This window comes from Gallinula chloropus, assembly GCF_964237585.1.
Source record: "Gallinula chloropus genome assembly, chromosome: 1".
Lineage (NCBI taxonomy): Eukaryota > Metazoa > Chordata > Aves > Gruiformes > Rallidae > Gallinula > Gallinula chloropus.
Genome location: NC_140085.1, coordinates 73601878 through 73618801, shown reverse-complemented (window position 1 = coordinate 73618801; position 16924 = coordinate 73601878). Strand labels below are relative to the sequence as shown.

Genomic DNA, 16924 nt, shown 5'->3' with positions numbered 1-16924 from the left:
TTGCATCCTTTTCTTTCACCAACTACAAGTTCTACCTGTTATCTCTGCAGCATAGTTCATGCATACAGTTCATTTATATGCCAGAGAATTTCCTGTAGAAGCATTTACTGGGTTGCACTGTAACATGACCATCTCATTGCTTTCCTAGAGGTTATAAAGCACATGCTGTCAGAAACTCTTGCCAGTGCTCAAGTGCTGCCCAGGAGCACTGTTTTAATGACAAAAGTCCTGATTATCCTCTCATTTAATCTTAGTTTTGTTACTTTTTTCCTTTGGTTAGGCAGCTGCATCTATCGTCTCATAGTCCTAAATTACTCACTGTTTGTCTTTGGCTGCTTCTTTGGCACAAGTATTTTCTTCATTACACTTTGTCAGAAGAAGGGGAGAGCTAAGAAGGGTGAGAGACAGGGACATCCTTTGCTGCTGCTGCTGCTGCAACATCAACCCAGAAAATCTGTTGGTTTCCATACATCACTTGAGCAATTTGAGGTTCACATAACTCTGCCTTTACCAAGAAGCCATCTTCTGCCCCCTTCGTGAAAAAGGCACGTGATCTCATGACACTTTAACAAGGCAGAAGCACTGGAAATTGATCAGATCCTGGTTGTCAGAAGGCATTTTAAAGAAAAATTCAGCTATTTTCATTGGGCAGTTAATAGTACATTTGATCTGTGCCTCACACAAAGCACCAGCCTATATACTGGAGGACCCACATTTTCATTTCCATCATTCTTCACACCAGTCTCATGTTCATGAATTTATTTAGGTGCTGACTTCTCACGCATGACGAAGATATTCCTCTGTCTATTCTCTATTCCATGTCATACAATTCAGGCATGCAAAAATGTAAGAAGTTTTTGTATTTTTTTTCTCAATTTAGGATAAAAGACGGACCTCTGATACAAGATTTATATTTGCCTCCTGTTCAGCATGGAGAGGGCAAAGATATTTCTTGTTTTCATTGTGGCTGTAGTGGCATCTCTTCTGTTTTCTGATAGATCTTTGCTTACACATTCAGAGAAGCAAGCTCAAATGGTGTTTATATGTGAACATGCATTTATTTCTAGTTACAAACACTGAGAGGGTAAGTTGCTCTAGCTTGAAAGCAGACTCACGGGTCTGAAGGAATTAGAGCTGCTGTATAATGAATTATGAAAACTAAATCTTGCTTTGACTATTGGGAAGTTTACTCTTGGTTTAAGCTGATGAGAAGCAGGGAGAAAGCTATCAGGGAGAAAGAATGGCTCAAAATAAACCACTTCAGTAAATACTTAAGAGCTGTTCAAAGACAACACATGCTTTCATAACTAACTTCTAAAATTCTATCCCTTGGCTCAAGACAGCTTGTGGACTGGCTCTGACAAACAGGCAGTGGCTTACTGTCAGTAAAAATCAAGCAAGCTCAATTCCTCTGGAGTAGGACGTTTTTCTGAAGCAGAGACACAGAAGGTAGAAGTAAACCAGAGAGGGACTCAGATTTTGTCCTGCATTGACTTTCACATGTAAGTGGAGAGCACAGGTCTCTGCACTGTATTAACATCTGCTTTTGCCATGCATTTTGTTTCTGTTGTTGAGATCAAAGAGAGTCACTTTATTTCTCGCAGGTCAGACTAAAGGGAAGTGGAATCAGTAACCAAATTCAGAGATATATTCAAGGCAAGTGAAGTGGGTACCCTATAGACTGGGATTAGACTATTTGCATGTGCTTATGAGCATGTTATTGTAATAGGATATGAGTTCAGAGGGTACCAGGTGTTCCTTTTTATTTCCCAATGCACATAACTTTGAGCTTGTGCAAACGGAGGTAAGACCACTAATGGCATCAGGAATTACCAAGGTTGATGTGCTTATTTTTCTTGAGGTCATCTATTCTTCTGACCATATTCCAAAAAAGTAGGGCATTGTGGGATTCCTGAGAGAAGTAAAAGGCACGAAGTCCAAAATCAAAGTTGATGCCCACTGAGAGCTGGTGCATAGAAGGGAGGACAGACATTCTAGTTTGGTATACACAGCAGGGGCAATAGGGGCTTTGGGTATCAAACAAAGCATTACAGAAGATACAGCCTATACAAAGGCCTGAGGATGATGACCCTTGTTTAAAAAAAGAAATTATTTTTCTGTGCCTTTTTTTCTGAGGTTCTTTACTTGAAATCCCACAAGGATTCAATTTTTGGAAACATCTAGAGAGTTTTCTACCTAAAACCCCAAAGTGTATCTGGCCAATCACCTAAAAACCTTGTATCACTTACCACTCCCAGGAATGATGGTGAGCATGTTCTATCTGCTTGGGTTACCTTCTTCACGGAGGATCTAAGCACTCAGCGTATCTCAATCTATTTCTATTTTCAAAGTTTTGCCTTTTTTGCCAGTGGAGATACCAAAATAGTAAATTAAAGTCAACTGAGAGTAATCCTGCCTTTTCCTTAGCTACTTTTGACGGACTCCAAGCAATGTGCACAATATTGCTCTGGGATATCCCAGAGCAATCCAATCCAGATAGCTTTATTTATGCGCAGCAAGAGGAAGTTACATGTTAGCCTAAATGAAAAGCTGCTCTCACTAGTTGTCACTGTATCTTTGGCTAAGAGTCAGCCTAAGGGACCACTTTCTGTATGCTACTTTCCAAAGCAAGCTCTGAATCTAAGGCACTATATCAGCAGAATGTTATGAAAATTTAATGTGCTCTACACCCATTGACACTGGTATCAAGCAGAAATGAGATGAATCACTATTAAAAGTGTTCAACTGCTCTATTAACTACATAAATTATCTCAAAGATATGGCACAGAAGTAAATGGCCATCGCAGGTGCTGCACTTATCAAGGGGAATGTAACTGGAAGAAAAGGGAGTAAGACAAACAGGGCTCTGCCCGTTCTGGCTTTGCTGGATGTCCTCTTCAAAAAGGGCACTGCGGCATGTAATCTTGTGACTGACATTTATGCCGACATTTGCTGCAACCACAGCACTCAGACTGTGGTGGAGGCGATGACCGCCAGCAACTTACTTCATTGGAGTTTACTCTTTCACACTATTTGCATGTATGCTTTTTTTGGGTTTTTTTGAGAGAGCACTGCAAAGTGCTAACAGCTTGTTATGGCTAATGGCTCCCATGTTCCACAAAAAACGTATGTGTCTAATGTGGAAGAAACTAAACTGACCTCTTCAAACATGTTAAAAAAGCCAGTCATGTTGCTGGAGAAAAATTGAGCTGGAAAAAGTGTTTTTATATGACCCAGGATCTGCTCTGGGTGCGAATGCAATACCTACTGACACCAGCACCATGCAATGTAGAGCAGACACCAACAATCCCTTCACTGTGTGGAGTATCACAGATACCACACTAAAGGACACTGGTAATGGGATGAATGGAAAGTAGATGGAGGATCTCATGTAGGAGTAGTCAGGCAGCTATGAACATATTTGCCTCAATAAGCAACCTCCAGAAGCTTAAACTCTTGAGGAGATCATTTAAATGCCTTTTAATTTAAAACGCTGTGTATGTGAATTAATTCAACCAGGAAAACAATTCCAGCTTTATAGCACAGTATCTTAGTAATTCTAATGGGACACATTCCTTGGAGTTATGCAGAAGCTAAAGATCTAAATTCTGCAGCTGTACACCTTCAAATGGAAGGTATACACTTCAGCAGGGAACTTAGCTTGCCTTTCAGCACATTGTTATAGTGATGTCTTCTCTAATACCTAGGCATTTCTGAAAAAGTCATGTCCACTTCTGGTAAAATGCTGGTCTCGCTTAAACAGAAACCGAAGTATTTCTGTGGCAATCTAAGCAAGGAAAACTTTGTGTTTGGGTAACTACTTTCAAGGAGGTCTCTTTATACTGATGGAAAAAACTAGAACAGGGCCCAAAACAAAATATAAAAGCAGTTAATTCACATGAATTCATTTGTGCCTGTCTAACATTTGCCTCTTTGGCAAGACAGATCTGAGTTCAGAAGACCTGCTCCAAACATATAGACTCGATTCTAAAGGCACTGAGACACTTACATGATGTGAAAAGTGAGGTTGTACAAAAGCTCATCATAGGTCATTACTCCTGCTGCAAAAACTTCCCCATTTAGGCAATCAGTGAAAAAATATACCACTCTAAAACTTTTCTAATCAATCACAGTCAAAAATAGTATCATAACTGAAGCAAGGCAATAGTTGTTGTACCAGATTAACAATTGCATCTTACTAATAACAAACAGCAAAAATAACCTGCAACTGCTTGTGGTGTTACTTTCCAAAAAAAAAAAAAGAGGAAACATTTTCAGTTTCATATGAATTGATCAGGAATGACAAGATGCAATTCTAAAAGCTTTAGTCAATTTAATCCAATTTAGAGAAAAAACCTAAACCAAATTTAAATAATTTCGACTAATGGAATGATGGAGGAAATCATAACTGTTCACAGATATTCTGTACCCAGAAAATGAAGCCAAATTGGCCAGCTAAACTGTTCAGTGTGAGCTTTTCACTTAGTGTGTTCTAAATGAAAAGAGAGGAAAGCCTTCAACATCTGAGCCATATTCTCATACCAAACTGATGTCAAGTGTTAATTTCAAATGCTGGATTTAATGAAAGCTTTCCGTTCATCCTAACAAAACATGACATGTTTTGCTTCATTGAAACTCATTCTGTAACAAACTCTTTCTCACAGAGAAAACTCCATTTCCAAAATTTAATTAATTTTCAGGGTCTCATTTTTTTTTGTATCAAACCCCATTTTAAAATACATCCTCCTGCCATAATAGGCTGCAATTAAAGAAGATAAAAGAGAGTGATTACTATGTCAACTGAATAAAGCCAATGCAAAAATTCCCTTTTATTTCAATAAACTTGGAGTCAGTCCTTTGACTTCAATTGTTCTTAAGTCTCTGTGCTCCTGCTCTTCCTTTTCTAGACTGCTCATTGATAAGGAAGGCTACAGAGTTGAGTTACTGGACAAACCATTCACGGCTAAGGCATTTCTGATGCTCCCACTGCAGCACAGTCAAGTATTGAAGCACGTAAGCGCCACTTTTCTTTGCTGCATCTGAATGCAAAAGGATGGGGGCCTGTTTCAAGGAAGTAGAGAGTGCACCACATTGCTGGGTAACCATGACAATGAGACAGCAGGAAGAAGAAATGTTTGCCTAAAGAGCATCCAGTCACGTAACCCCAGCGTAACACCGCTCTAGTTAAACAATATGCCAGAGGGCTACGAAGGGCTTACTTAGTGCTGCATAGTAAATAAAATGCCCCATCGCTAGGCGAAGATGTGCAGGGACCTTTCTGTCTCCCAAATACATGTCCATGAGATCACCTGGGCTTGGCAAAGTTCTACTTGTGCACGTGAGCTAAAACCATTGCGTTCAGCCACAGCTGGTGGCAGATTATCAATTAAACATCATATTGCTACTAAAACCACCGACATTCTAGCTCAGCTGAGTATCTACCTTCCCAAAATCCCATTTTCAAGCTTACCTATGATGACACAAACCAGAAAGTTAGCTAAATAAAATAACATGCATCTCACTACTAGAAAACATCTATGGGGTATTGTAAAGTTAGGTCACACTCTGTAGGTGTTCACGGAAAAGCCATATCTGAGATGGGCCTTTTCCTCCAGAGCCCTTAGACATCCTGTTATGCTTCGCTTCTCTTGCTTATAAATTATATTTGCTCTGCCATTTGATTCTAGGAGTTTAACAAGTGCTGCACCCTGCACAGTTTCTCTGTGTCCATGCATACAGTGCTGGGAGGCTGCATTATTCAGGGGTACAAGAGTGCCTCAGGGGCAGTTTCTTTGTTAAATCCCTGAGGCAGGGATGGAGCAAATAAGACACATGGTCTTACATTTTACACCATGCCAGAAGTCTAAGGCCCTTCCTCCTGCTCTAACTCACTTCTTAGAGACCCCACAAAGAAAGCCCCTGTCTCTCAGATGTCTTTTGCAGGCATTCCCAGGCCTTCTCTACTGTAGTTCCTGGAAGAAGAATGCTGCCTTGCTCAGCTGCTCTCCCATCCTTCTGTAGCTGCCCTCAGGTAGATGAGCCCTTTACTGCATGGTCCAGTTTCAAACAACCTTCAGAAATCTGTACTGAGCCTCACCTAGTCTGACTTCACTCCTCTTGCACCCCACAATGTTTTTGCAAATGCATCTCCTACTTTATCAGCTTATAGTTAATATGATCAGAACGCTAAACTGATGAATCTTCTCATTGAGGGCAGATTACAGTGGGATGCATGAAAAGGGTACTCGGCAGGAAGGATGGACAGGAACCAATGAACCAGGAACTGGGGACCACAGGAACCCTGATACGCACAATATGGGGGATACCAAAAAGTGGGTAGGAGGAAATGAGTGATAAGCTCCCCTGGCCCCTATGCCTTTTAATCCTCTGGCTCCCTTTCTGTCTGTGTTAGCTGACTCCCGTGAGATGACTTGGTAGGCATTTAAGGACATGAACTACACTTTTTGTCATGTGTAGCACAATAATCAACGGCATGAAATGTACTCAGCATCAAGCTGGGATCATGCAGTTACAATGGCAGGAGGAATTAAACAGTGTGAATTACAGGGAGAATACACAACTCTTTCTGCCTGGGATGAGTCTCTTCTGTTAGCTGACAAAAACCTCCATGGTTCAGCTTATTGAGAGACAAGTTGACAGGAAAGCTGAAGGGAAAAAAGGAGTGTTGTCCATTGTGTGCCAACTCAGCTGAGGGAAGACTTGAATTTGAGACTGACTTTTAAAGAACAGCAAACGGTTAACAAATTTTTATCCCAGGCACCATTATTACATCTGAAGGTCCCTCTAACTAGACCACAGACAGCACTTTTGCTCTTACTTCACTATGAGATCAGGTAAGCAATATATGTGAAGGAGAATTAATTAGACATAATGACAATAATAATTAGAGATCATGATGACTTTTTCAGCTCTAAAACAACCTCCACTACAGTAGCCTTCCTACTGGCTATGCTGCTACCTGTACATATCACAGGTTAAAACTTTAGCCACAGCAATTTTTTCCCTATTTTATTGACATTTGATATGGCCCAGACTGCACCCTGCATTAACAAAAAGAGCTTGATTCTCTGAGGTACAATGAACTCTCATTTCCCATTGAGCCTGTGAAAGAGACTGACATGCAAAACTGCTGAAGGTGGGTGCCTTGCATTACTTGGAAATTGTTTTCCTGCATCTTCCATTCTCTGATTCTCTGGGAAAGGGCCAGGAGACATACCAGTCTCAGTTCTGTACTCTGTGATTTAAATCCATCCCAGCCCTTTTAAGACAGAACTACAGAATTTGAAATATGCTATTGCAAAATGTAGAACAATTAGTTGCTTTTAATAGGGTTTATTTATCATCTTTTATTTTTTTTTGCAAATAAACCATGCTTGCATCTACCATTTCTCTAAAAAATGCCTTTCCTTTTGTATGTATACTTGCCTTCTTTTTAATACTAAACAGTTAATGAAATTCCAAACTACAAAACAACCCTGTGAACACTTTGGACAGTAAACTCTTTTCCCCACGATATACAACATTTAAAGCAGTCTAGCTCTCATTTTTGAACAGAACCAGATAGGAATTTTTATATTTAGAAAAATATTTTCATTTATTTCATTAATACAAAAAAAGAAGTTTTTTTAATGTATCTGATTCCTTGTAAAAAACAGGGAAGAAAAATGGCAATAGATTTCCATACAATACCACTACAGTAAAACTGCACTACTGAGGGCATCACCTACAAGTGAGCTAGCATTACAGATTAATAAATTACACAATGTCCACCTCGGAGCAGTCAAAAGTTCTGATGTTTCTTAGAGTCTTATTTAAACCTCTTGAATCTAACCAGCTACATAATATCAAATAGCATAATTTCAGCTTTTCTTACATGCCCCATCCTTTAATAGATAACGGCATATCCTTCTCTCATATCTAGAAATATAACCTCTATTAAAATGCTGCTTCTATGAAAAACCTCACTTGGACCTGCTGTAACACTTGATGGACTTGAAAAGTCTGCCCAAGAAGACAGGATGTGACAGCTGCATGATCCCTGAAGGTGCTTTAAAGGGCATCCAATAGATAATTCATTGATCTTACCACACAGATGTAAGGTTACAGCTACAGGGACCAATGAACTGTATAGCTGAGAAATTGTGAAACTGTGGGCCGGTCAAATCAAGGAAAGTAAAGAGAAAAAAAAATTAAAAATCAAAGGAGAAAACCTGAGCTGATCACCCATCTTGTTTCCTACAGAACTCAGAAGTAGGAATGTGTGCACACTGAGTCTCCCCACCCCAGCCTTTTCCAGACTTTATCTATAGCCTAGAAAGCAGCAATGTCACTCCACCAACACGATCACTTTTGCACTCAGAAGACGTAAATCTCAGAGAGCAGTCTAGACTAAGGGCTGCCCGTGACAGCTGTGGAAGAAGCCTCACTGGACAGATTAAGTGCAGGATCCTTTGTGCGCAGGTTTAAATGGGAAGTTGCTTCACCTTCAGGGAAGTAGAATCTGGCCCAGAAATCTCACAGTGCAATATATCAGATAAATATTATTAATTACATATAAATTAAATGTAAAACATATATTTTACCATTTTATGATGAAGAATATTTCCTGAATTGTCAATAAAGTTTAAAAAGAAAGGGTCTGGTTTGTTTGTCAAACCATGTGATTTAATTTCCAGCTACTGCTTATTTTAAGAAAGACGAAGGAATCTGCAGCATCATAAAAATACAGATTCTGTTTCTTATATTTTCTCCTCATATAAAAAGGGGAAAAGAAAAAAATGTGAAGGAGCTTGGAGCTAGAGTATTCGGTTTGAGGATCAGTTGAATATTTCATTTTGTCTGTAACACTAATTATAGACTTGATCATTATATAAATATTGTTTCATATTAGTTCTATGGCCAACTTCTAAATTTAGAATAAATCTTTATTTTTTTCATGATGGAGTTTCAATAATAAACGTTATGATCAAGTCTAGGTGTATGTTACAGTATTAAAATGCCTTCTTTCTAAGCACTCGGTGGAATCACTGTTACTGCTCTGCTATGGTTTAGCTAGTCTGCCTGTAAAAATGAAGATTTATTTTTATGTGGCTTGAACTAAACCGACTGATTTTTGATGTGTGCTCACCCTTAACTATTAACATTGTGTGTGATGGCAGTTTAAATGTTTTATTTTCAAATAAACAGGCAAATGGACTGTTATTTCTATAAATACTAACAGGATCATGCTCAAGCACTGGGATTTTTCAGCCTGGAGCAAGAGGAAACCACACATTTTCTGTTTATTTTTGTGGGTTTTACTATTTTAAGTAATAGCGAGTCCTGGCCTGCAGATATTCTGACATTTCTGGTTACTTTGAAGGAAAGAAGTCCCAATAGTGTCTTACAAGTTAGGTCAACTTATGCTAAGTCACTGAGTGATAAAAAGGTATTCTCTGTGACAACAACGTATTCAATGTCCTCCCGGATGTCTGTCACCAAGTCTCTTGTAATGGAGTTTAAAAGAAATACATAGGAAGATGGGAAAATGGCTGGTGGAGGGCCTGGTCCTACTAACGTGTAGATCCAAATCTACTTAGGTGCATGGCATCAATATGTGTTTCTGCAAGGATATCTGAAACTCTCCCTGTCTCCTTAACTGAGAACAGATGTTGACAGTGACATCAGATGCCCTTTCCTGTTGCTTCTTCTGCTTACCAAGGATTTAACACACTCATGAAGGACAAAATGCCAAGCAGGGTTCTTGTGCTGCCTTTGGAACAGCAAGATCTGAGCATCAGTTGTATAGCTTAAACCTGTGCGCTAGTCAAAGTTGTTTTGGTTTTCTTTTGTAGCTGGCTACTTATGTTTTCAAAGGGCAGAAATGGGCAAGTGTCTGGGTTTTTTTGAGCTATACCTCTGCACCTTTTGCTTGGCTGGACATAGTAATAAGCCGTTGATTATCTGCAGGTAACAAAGTACTGGTTGATATTTTAACTCGCTTTTTGAATAGACAAATTCAGACACCATTAGATGACTGAAGTTTTACAAGGGTATCAAACTATCCTTTGAAACTGAACACTTTTTGCAGCCCAGAGTCATTCCTTTACATCTCTGGTCCGTCTGAAACACTTTGACCTCTGTATCTCATTTCTTTGCAGTAATAAAACCCTCTAATAAATAGAGAGAAAAATGATTGAAATAGGTAAATACAGAAAACTCAGGGAAGGGGAAAGCTAATGAACTCGATTGCAATCACTATGCCAGTATTGCCTTAACTTAAAAGTATTGATTGAATAACTGCATATTTACATCTTGTAGTGGAGGCACTGAAGGCAAATGATGCATTGCAAAGCAAACAGAAGCTGACCTTTGCACGTTTTCCCATCAGGCTGCAGGGTAAATCCAACTGGGCAACTGCATCGTACCCCTGTCGCGGTATCCTTGCAAGTCCGATCACAGCCTCCATTATTGACAGCACATGTTTCTGCAGAATGAAAGAGAAAGAGAGAGAGAGAGAGGGAGAAAGGGAGTGTAATGAAATGTTCGGGGGGAGGGGAGAGGCACCGACTCTTTGGGGCAACGTTACAACATTGTGAAAGCAATCTAAGTTTAAGCAAGCCAACTGAAGCAAGCTCTCAAGGTCATCAGGGCCCGTGTACTGGTTTTGACTGGTAAATCATGTCCACAAGTCATGATTTCTTTCTCCCCGCAAACTGGTGGTTTTATTTATTATATTTAGTTAGTGCTTTTGGACTCTCTTAGACAATAGGATGGGTTATTACATACGAAACGAGTTTAAAAAGAAAAAAAAAGTGATTGCCTTTAAAAGCAGAACCAAACATTCAGTCTGTTTTGTATCAGTCACTGTCTAGCCGAGGCTTTTTAAGGTTCATTTTTTTAAATGATGTTGTAGGCATAATGAACTTTAAAAAGCAGCAGAAAGCAAAGGAGAGTGCTAGACTTGGAACCGAGAATTTAAAATCCTTAGTTAAGAAAGAGTTAATGGAAAATGAACTACATATATCACTTTGACAAGAATCTACATGCCCAATCTGTTCTTACTGAACTACAAGCAAAAGGCATCTGGGTTTTGTCCACTTAAAGCTTTTTGCAAATTGAAAGGAGTTTGGAGTGGGTGGGAGGGCATAATTGAGGTCACTGAACCCATTCCAAGCTGTGTCATTGAAATTTCCCAGTGCTTGTAGTATGTAGAAGGGTGGCTGGGCAAACACAGGCAAGAGAAAGCTGCAATACTTCGGAGCTTTTACAACAGTGGGCAATGACTATTAGGTACCACTACGTTAAAGAAAATAATCTTCAACTTCATTAGAGAAAAAGCAAAAACCCCTCCCTCGTTGCCATTATTTTCTGTTGCTCGCGTGCACATGCGCACACCGCACGCACACATACGCACACGTACCCACACACATCCATAAAATAGATAAAAGGCAAGTGAAATGATTAACTTTGCTTTGATCCAGAGAATAGAGTGGATGTAAGGATGCCAATTTAGCACGTCAGTTTGAACTGTGCATTTATCTGAAAAGTATTTACTTCAGAGAGCAAGTCCTTTTAATAGTATCTTTTTCACTTGCTCTGGCTTTGATTAAATTAAAATACCCCCCTGCCCCCCAAGACTGTCATTATTCTACTCAGCTCACCTCATTCTGGCTCTCCCTAAAGAGGCTTTGTCATTACTTACGCAGATTTACAGACTCCTATTGCTGAATATTCACAGCCTGTGTCACAATTGTACCCTGTGGACAGGGTCTGACAATAAGCTATAGGATATGCTAATCAGGAATTGCCTTAGAACAGTACATTGATCAAAAATTATTTACACAGAACAGAAAAGGCTTTATCTTTCAATTGACTAGTACTAAAAGATTTTTATTTTAAAGCAGCCTCTGCTAATGCCCTCAAGGTGAACTTAGACTGGCCCTTTGGAGGGACTTCACTGCTTCAAAATACGAGAAAAAAAGTGTAACTGTGTTTTTTTTCCTCCTCTTTTCTCATTGCACTGGCACAGACCTCTGTATCAGTTGTGGAATAAGCTGCTGGCACTTAAGAACAAACCGAAAGCAAGGGTTTGGGGCACACATGCATTAACAGCATGGGACAGAACTCTGCCATCCATGCACATTCACACATTACTCCATAGATTTTACTTTTTTTTAATGCCATGTGTGCTATGTAATAACAGCATGTAGAAAAAGCAATCAGTATACAAGTGGATCTGCATGTAGCTGCCAGCAAGCACAGCTAACGAATGGATCGACAAGTTTTTCAGAACAGCTTTCTGAACACGGAGCTGAGTCTGCAACTCCGTGTGTTCAGGCGGAGTTCTTGTTCACCTTGGGTACGACCTGCAGAACCTGAACCTAACAGTTTAAGTAACACACTTCCAAATTTCATTTACCCCCCTGGGAAAGACTAATTTTATAGACTTAGATCCTGACACTGCTGTTGGAAGAGTTCTTCTGTAAACGACAACGCTGGCATTTCCATCTTCATGTGTAGGTGTGTGTGCATGTTCGTGTGTCCCCTCATAGCTGACATATCAAATGTTTTTACGTTTTAGAGAAGGGAAGAAGTTTCACCTCGTTTCAAAGTTTTTTTACTTGGGCACCACTTAATGGTAGGATGATGAGGGTTGGAACTCGATGATCTTTGAGGTCCCCTCCAGCCTTAACCATTCTATGACTCTATGATTTGCCAGGAGTGAAGAGTAGTTGAGGTTAAAAAAAAAGTGCTGAAGATGTACGTTTGGCATGGCACTGCAAAGAGCAGTAAATCTTAAGTTAGCAGATTAATTTTGGCACTTGAAGAGTCCTTTATTGCAGTTCATCAACACAAGATGAACATAAGCAGTAATATTTCTCCTTGCTGGATGACATCCAGTGAAAATGAATAGACACAACAATTTATTTTTTTTTCCCAAGGCATGGATGACTGGATCTATAGGGTAAGGGTCATTCAGTGAACAAGAGTTATTTCTATGTATAAATAGAGGGAATCAAGCCAGCTTTTCTTATTTTCACAGAGATTTAGTAAAACAAACTGAAAAGGATAAATACCCTTCAACTTTCCTGGTTACTCTGACTTTCATACATGACAAACTCTAACAGAATGAAGATCCAAGTGAGCAAGAAGACATCTGACAGTACATCTAACATTTTGGATAATCAGATGTACTGATGAAATTCCTTAAACTCAAGGTCATGAGAAAACATTGGTAAAAGAAAGTGGATGTGAATAGCAGAATGTGGGAAAGAAGTACTACAAGCTACATCAAAGAGCTGAAGCCTCCATACAACACAAACCGAAGCGCATCACCACCTGTATTTGTATTAGAAATGACTTCAACTCATTCTTCATCTCACCACTATCCAACTTTTGTATGTATTTGAACTGCAAGTTTTATATCTCAAATAAAGATCAGAAACAAATGACTTATTTCTGAGCTATCATGTCGAAGAAGCTGTACTTACAGACATGTAGTGACAGGAAAAGGGGTAATGGCTTCAAGCTGAAGGAGGCTAGATTTAGATTAGATATGAGGATAAAATTCTTCATCATGAGGGCGGTGAGGCCCTGGCACAGGCTGCCCAGAGAAGCTGTGGCTGCCCCCTCCCTGGCAGTGTTCAAGGCCAGGTTGGATGAGGCTTTGGGCAGCCTGCACTAGTGGAGGGTGTCCCTACCCATGGCAGAGGGTTGGAGCTAAATGGGCTTTGAGGTTCCTTCCAACCAGAACCGTTGGGTGATTCTATATGGAAGGGAAAGAATAGATGTTCAAAATTCACATCAGATCTTCATGGCAATATTGATCCTACAGACTATTTCCCACTGTTTTTTTCTCTGTGAAGGGCAACCTCAGCATACTAATCACTTATTTGTTTGTTTGTTTGGGCTTTTTTGCTTGTTTATTTCAGACTTTTTGGCACACATCTGATGTTTTTTGTTCTGATGAGGATACAGAAAAAGAACTGGAAGACACAAATAAAGCAGTGTCATGTAACTGATACTGTGATTCCTCTGAATAATGACAGAGCTCATAATTTGAAATTATTAGACTTTACCGTGAATTTAAAGTGATGTTTGAAGCCTTACTTACATCCTTATTGCATTTCCACCAGAAAACTCAGACAGAAACAGGGATCTAAAGAAAAGGACCTCTATTTACATAAGACAGTCTGGGACAGCTTACATTGTGTTTTTCCACTGTAAGGTTCTAATTCTGGAACAATCTCTCACTTATCTGCTCCCTGGTTCTACAGACAAGAAGTAACCTAAATCATTACCAATATGCTATACCCATGGTTTGCTCCACTATGATATTTGTTGTTTTATCAACAGTTCATTGCACTATGGGTATGTGCTGCTTCTGGATATTAAAATATCCTATTCAGCTAATGATATTAGGGCCAACACTGCCTAAACCTGGGGTTCCCAGTGGACAAACTGAATGGAAGTCAGCAGTGTTTTCTTAAGACAAAGGAGGTCAACAGCATCCTGGCTTGTAATAGTAAGAGTACAAGCACAACATCAAGGGAAGTGACACTATCCCTCTATCTAGTGCTTGGGGTAACAAAATCTGGAGTACTGTGTCCAGTTCTGGCCAATTCAATGCAAGAGAGACATGGACATACTGGACCAAATTCAGTGGAGGTCTACCAAGATCATGTTTAGGGGACTGGAGCACATGACGAGGCTGAGAAGCTGAAAGCTGGCCAGTCTTAACAAGAGAACACTCAGAGGAAATCTTATTTCTGCCTACAGCATGGGAAATTACAGCTTGACAGACAGTAAAAATTTTTCACCATGACAGTGGTCAAACACAGGAATGGGTTACCAGGGAGCCTGTGAAATATATATCCTTGGATATACTAAAAACTAAACTAGATGTGGTCCTGAGCAACCTGGTATGGGTCCCCTTTCTTAGAGCAGGAATTTGGATTATGTGACCTCCACAGGTCCCTCACAACTTACGTGAGTTTATGATTCAATGAAACTGGTGCTAGTATCCTCCAGAGATCAAAGAATCTGAGTTTCACTTTTACTTTATTTCTGATAAAGAATACTGGCAAGGAAAAAGGAGAAGGAAGTAGCATGAACACAGCAAGCAGTATGTCAATTCAAGCGCATGTCTAGTCAGTACCCTATTCAAGTTCAAGATCTCTTTGGAATTTAGCTCATTCATAACACCAGTAGATATTGATGATATATATCTGATACATCCACTGTCATCGATGATATTAGGAGGAGCTGTGGAATCCCTCGAGGGTGAAGAAACTTTACAGAGACATCTGGACAGATTACAGAGCTAGGCAATCACCACCTGTATGAAATTTAACAAGATCAAGTGCTGGATTCTGCACCAGGGATAATCCTGGTTATATGTATAAATTAGGGGGTGTGAGGCTGGAAAGAAGTCCTGTGGAAAGAGATCTGGGGGTCTGGGTTGATGGCAAGCTGAGTATGAAGTCAACAGTATGCCCTTGGCAGCCAAAGGGCCCAACTGTGTCCTGGGGTGTGTCTAGCGCAGCACAGCCAACCAGTCAAGGGAGATGATTGTCCCATTCTACGTTGCACTTGTGGTACAGTTTTGGGCACCTCAATATAAGAACATCCAACTATTAGAGTGTGTCCAGAGGAAGGTGACCACGATGGTGTAGGGCCTTGATGGCATGACTTACAACAGGTCACTTGGCTTGTTCAGCTTGTAGAAGAGAAAGCTGTGGGGTTACTTCATCACAGTCTACAACTTCCTCAAGGTAGGCAATGGAGAGGGAGGTGCTGATCTGCTCTTTCTGGTGCCCAGTAATGGGACATGAGGAAATGGAATGAAACTGTGTCAGGGGAAGTTCAGACTGGACTGAGGGGACCATGAAGATGATCAGACACTGTCCTTGCCCATGGCAGAGGGGTTGGATTTATATGATCTTTGAGGTACCTTCTAACCCAAACTAGTCTGTGATTATATGATTAGAAAAGAGTTCACTGAGAGGGTGGTTGGTCACTGGAACAGGCTTCCCAGGGAAGTGTTCATGACTCCAAGCCTGTCAGAGTTCAAGGAACATCTGGACTATGTACTTGGTCACATGGTTTAGTTTTAGGTAGTCCTACGAGTAGCAGGGAGTTGGACTTGATGGACCTTATGAGTCCCTTCCAACTTGAGATATTATATGAATATCTGTGATATTTCCAGTAGGAAATTCTCATTTTGGAAAGTTGGAGCATGGAAGTAGACATGTAAATTTCTAGCTTTCCATAAACTGCTATGTCATCCTTGGCAAAATACAAGAGATTCTGTGATATACTGGTCTCCTCACATAAAACAGACACAGCACTTCCTATACTTGTAAGAACTTTTGAAATTCATTAGCACACACATCCTATAAAAATAAAATACCGTTGTTTTTCTTGCTAACAATGGGACATAATTTACTGCCAACAGCAGCAAAATTAGAAGTAAACCTTGACATGCCCCACTCTTAATTTACCTTTTGCCCCGATAATATTTATTCCTCTGGAAATGTAACTTTTTACAGGGATAAGAGAATTCAATCTTTTCTATACACTTTTAAATTTCTTTAGATTAGCATAACATGCAACAGGATTAATATGAAAAAGTATTATACAACAGACAAGTTGGTGTCTCTGGTCTTAACCAAGGCCAGTCATTTAGCTGTAATTATGTTCTACTTTGGAAAACTAATCCCACAAACTCTGGAATGTGTGCATATACCTGCACCAATATGCAAAACTCTGCTTTCCCTGTCTCAGCCAACCTGCTAAAACATTTGATAATGTGTTCAGCGGGATAAAAAATTGCTTAAAATAACATAAATACTCAAATTATTCTCTTTGAAGACAAAAAGTTTTAAAAAACGTTAAAGATGCTGTAAAAGAGTATAAAGAA

General features: G+C 39.8%; 1 protein-coding gene across 1 annotated transcript in view; it reads right to left on the bottom strand.

The window, feature by feature from the left end:
• Window positions 1-16924, bottom strand: part of SCUBE1 (signal peptide, CUB domain and EGF like domain containing 1) — a gene marked incomplete at its 3' end in the record, with an annotated part of 207684 nt that overhangs the window by 55481 nt on the left and 135279 nt on the right. Inside the window, exon 8 of the mRNA XM_084262753.1 lies at window positions 10370-10486. Coding sequence (XP_084118879.1) covers window positions 10370-10486 — 117 coding nt within the window. The remainder of the gene's footprint in view (window positions 1-10369; window positions 10487-16924) is intronic.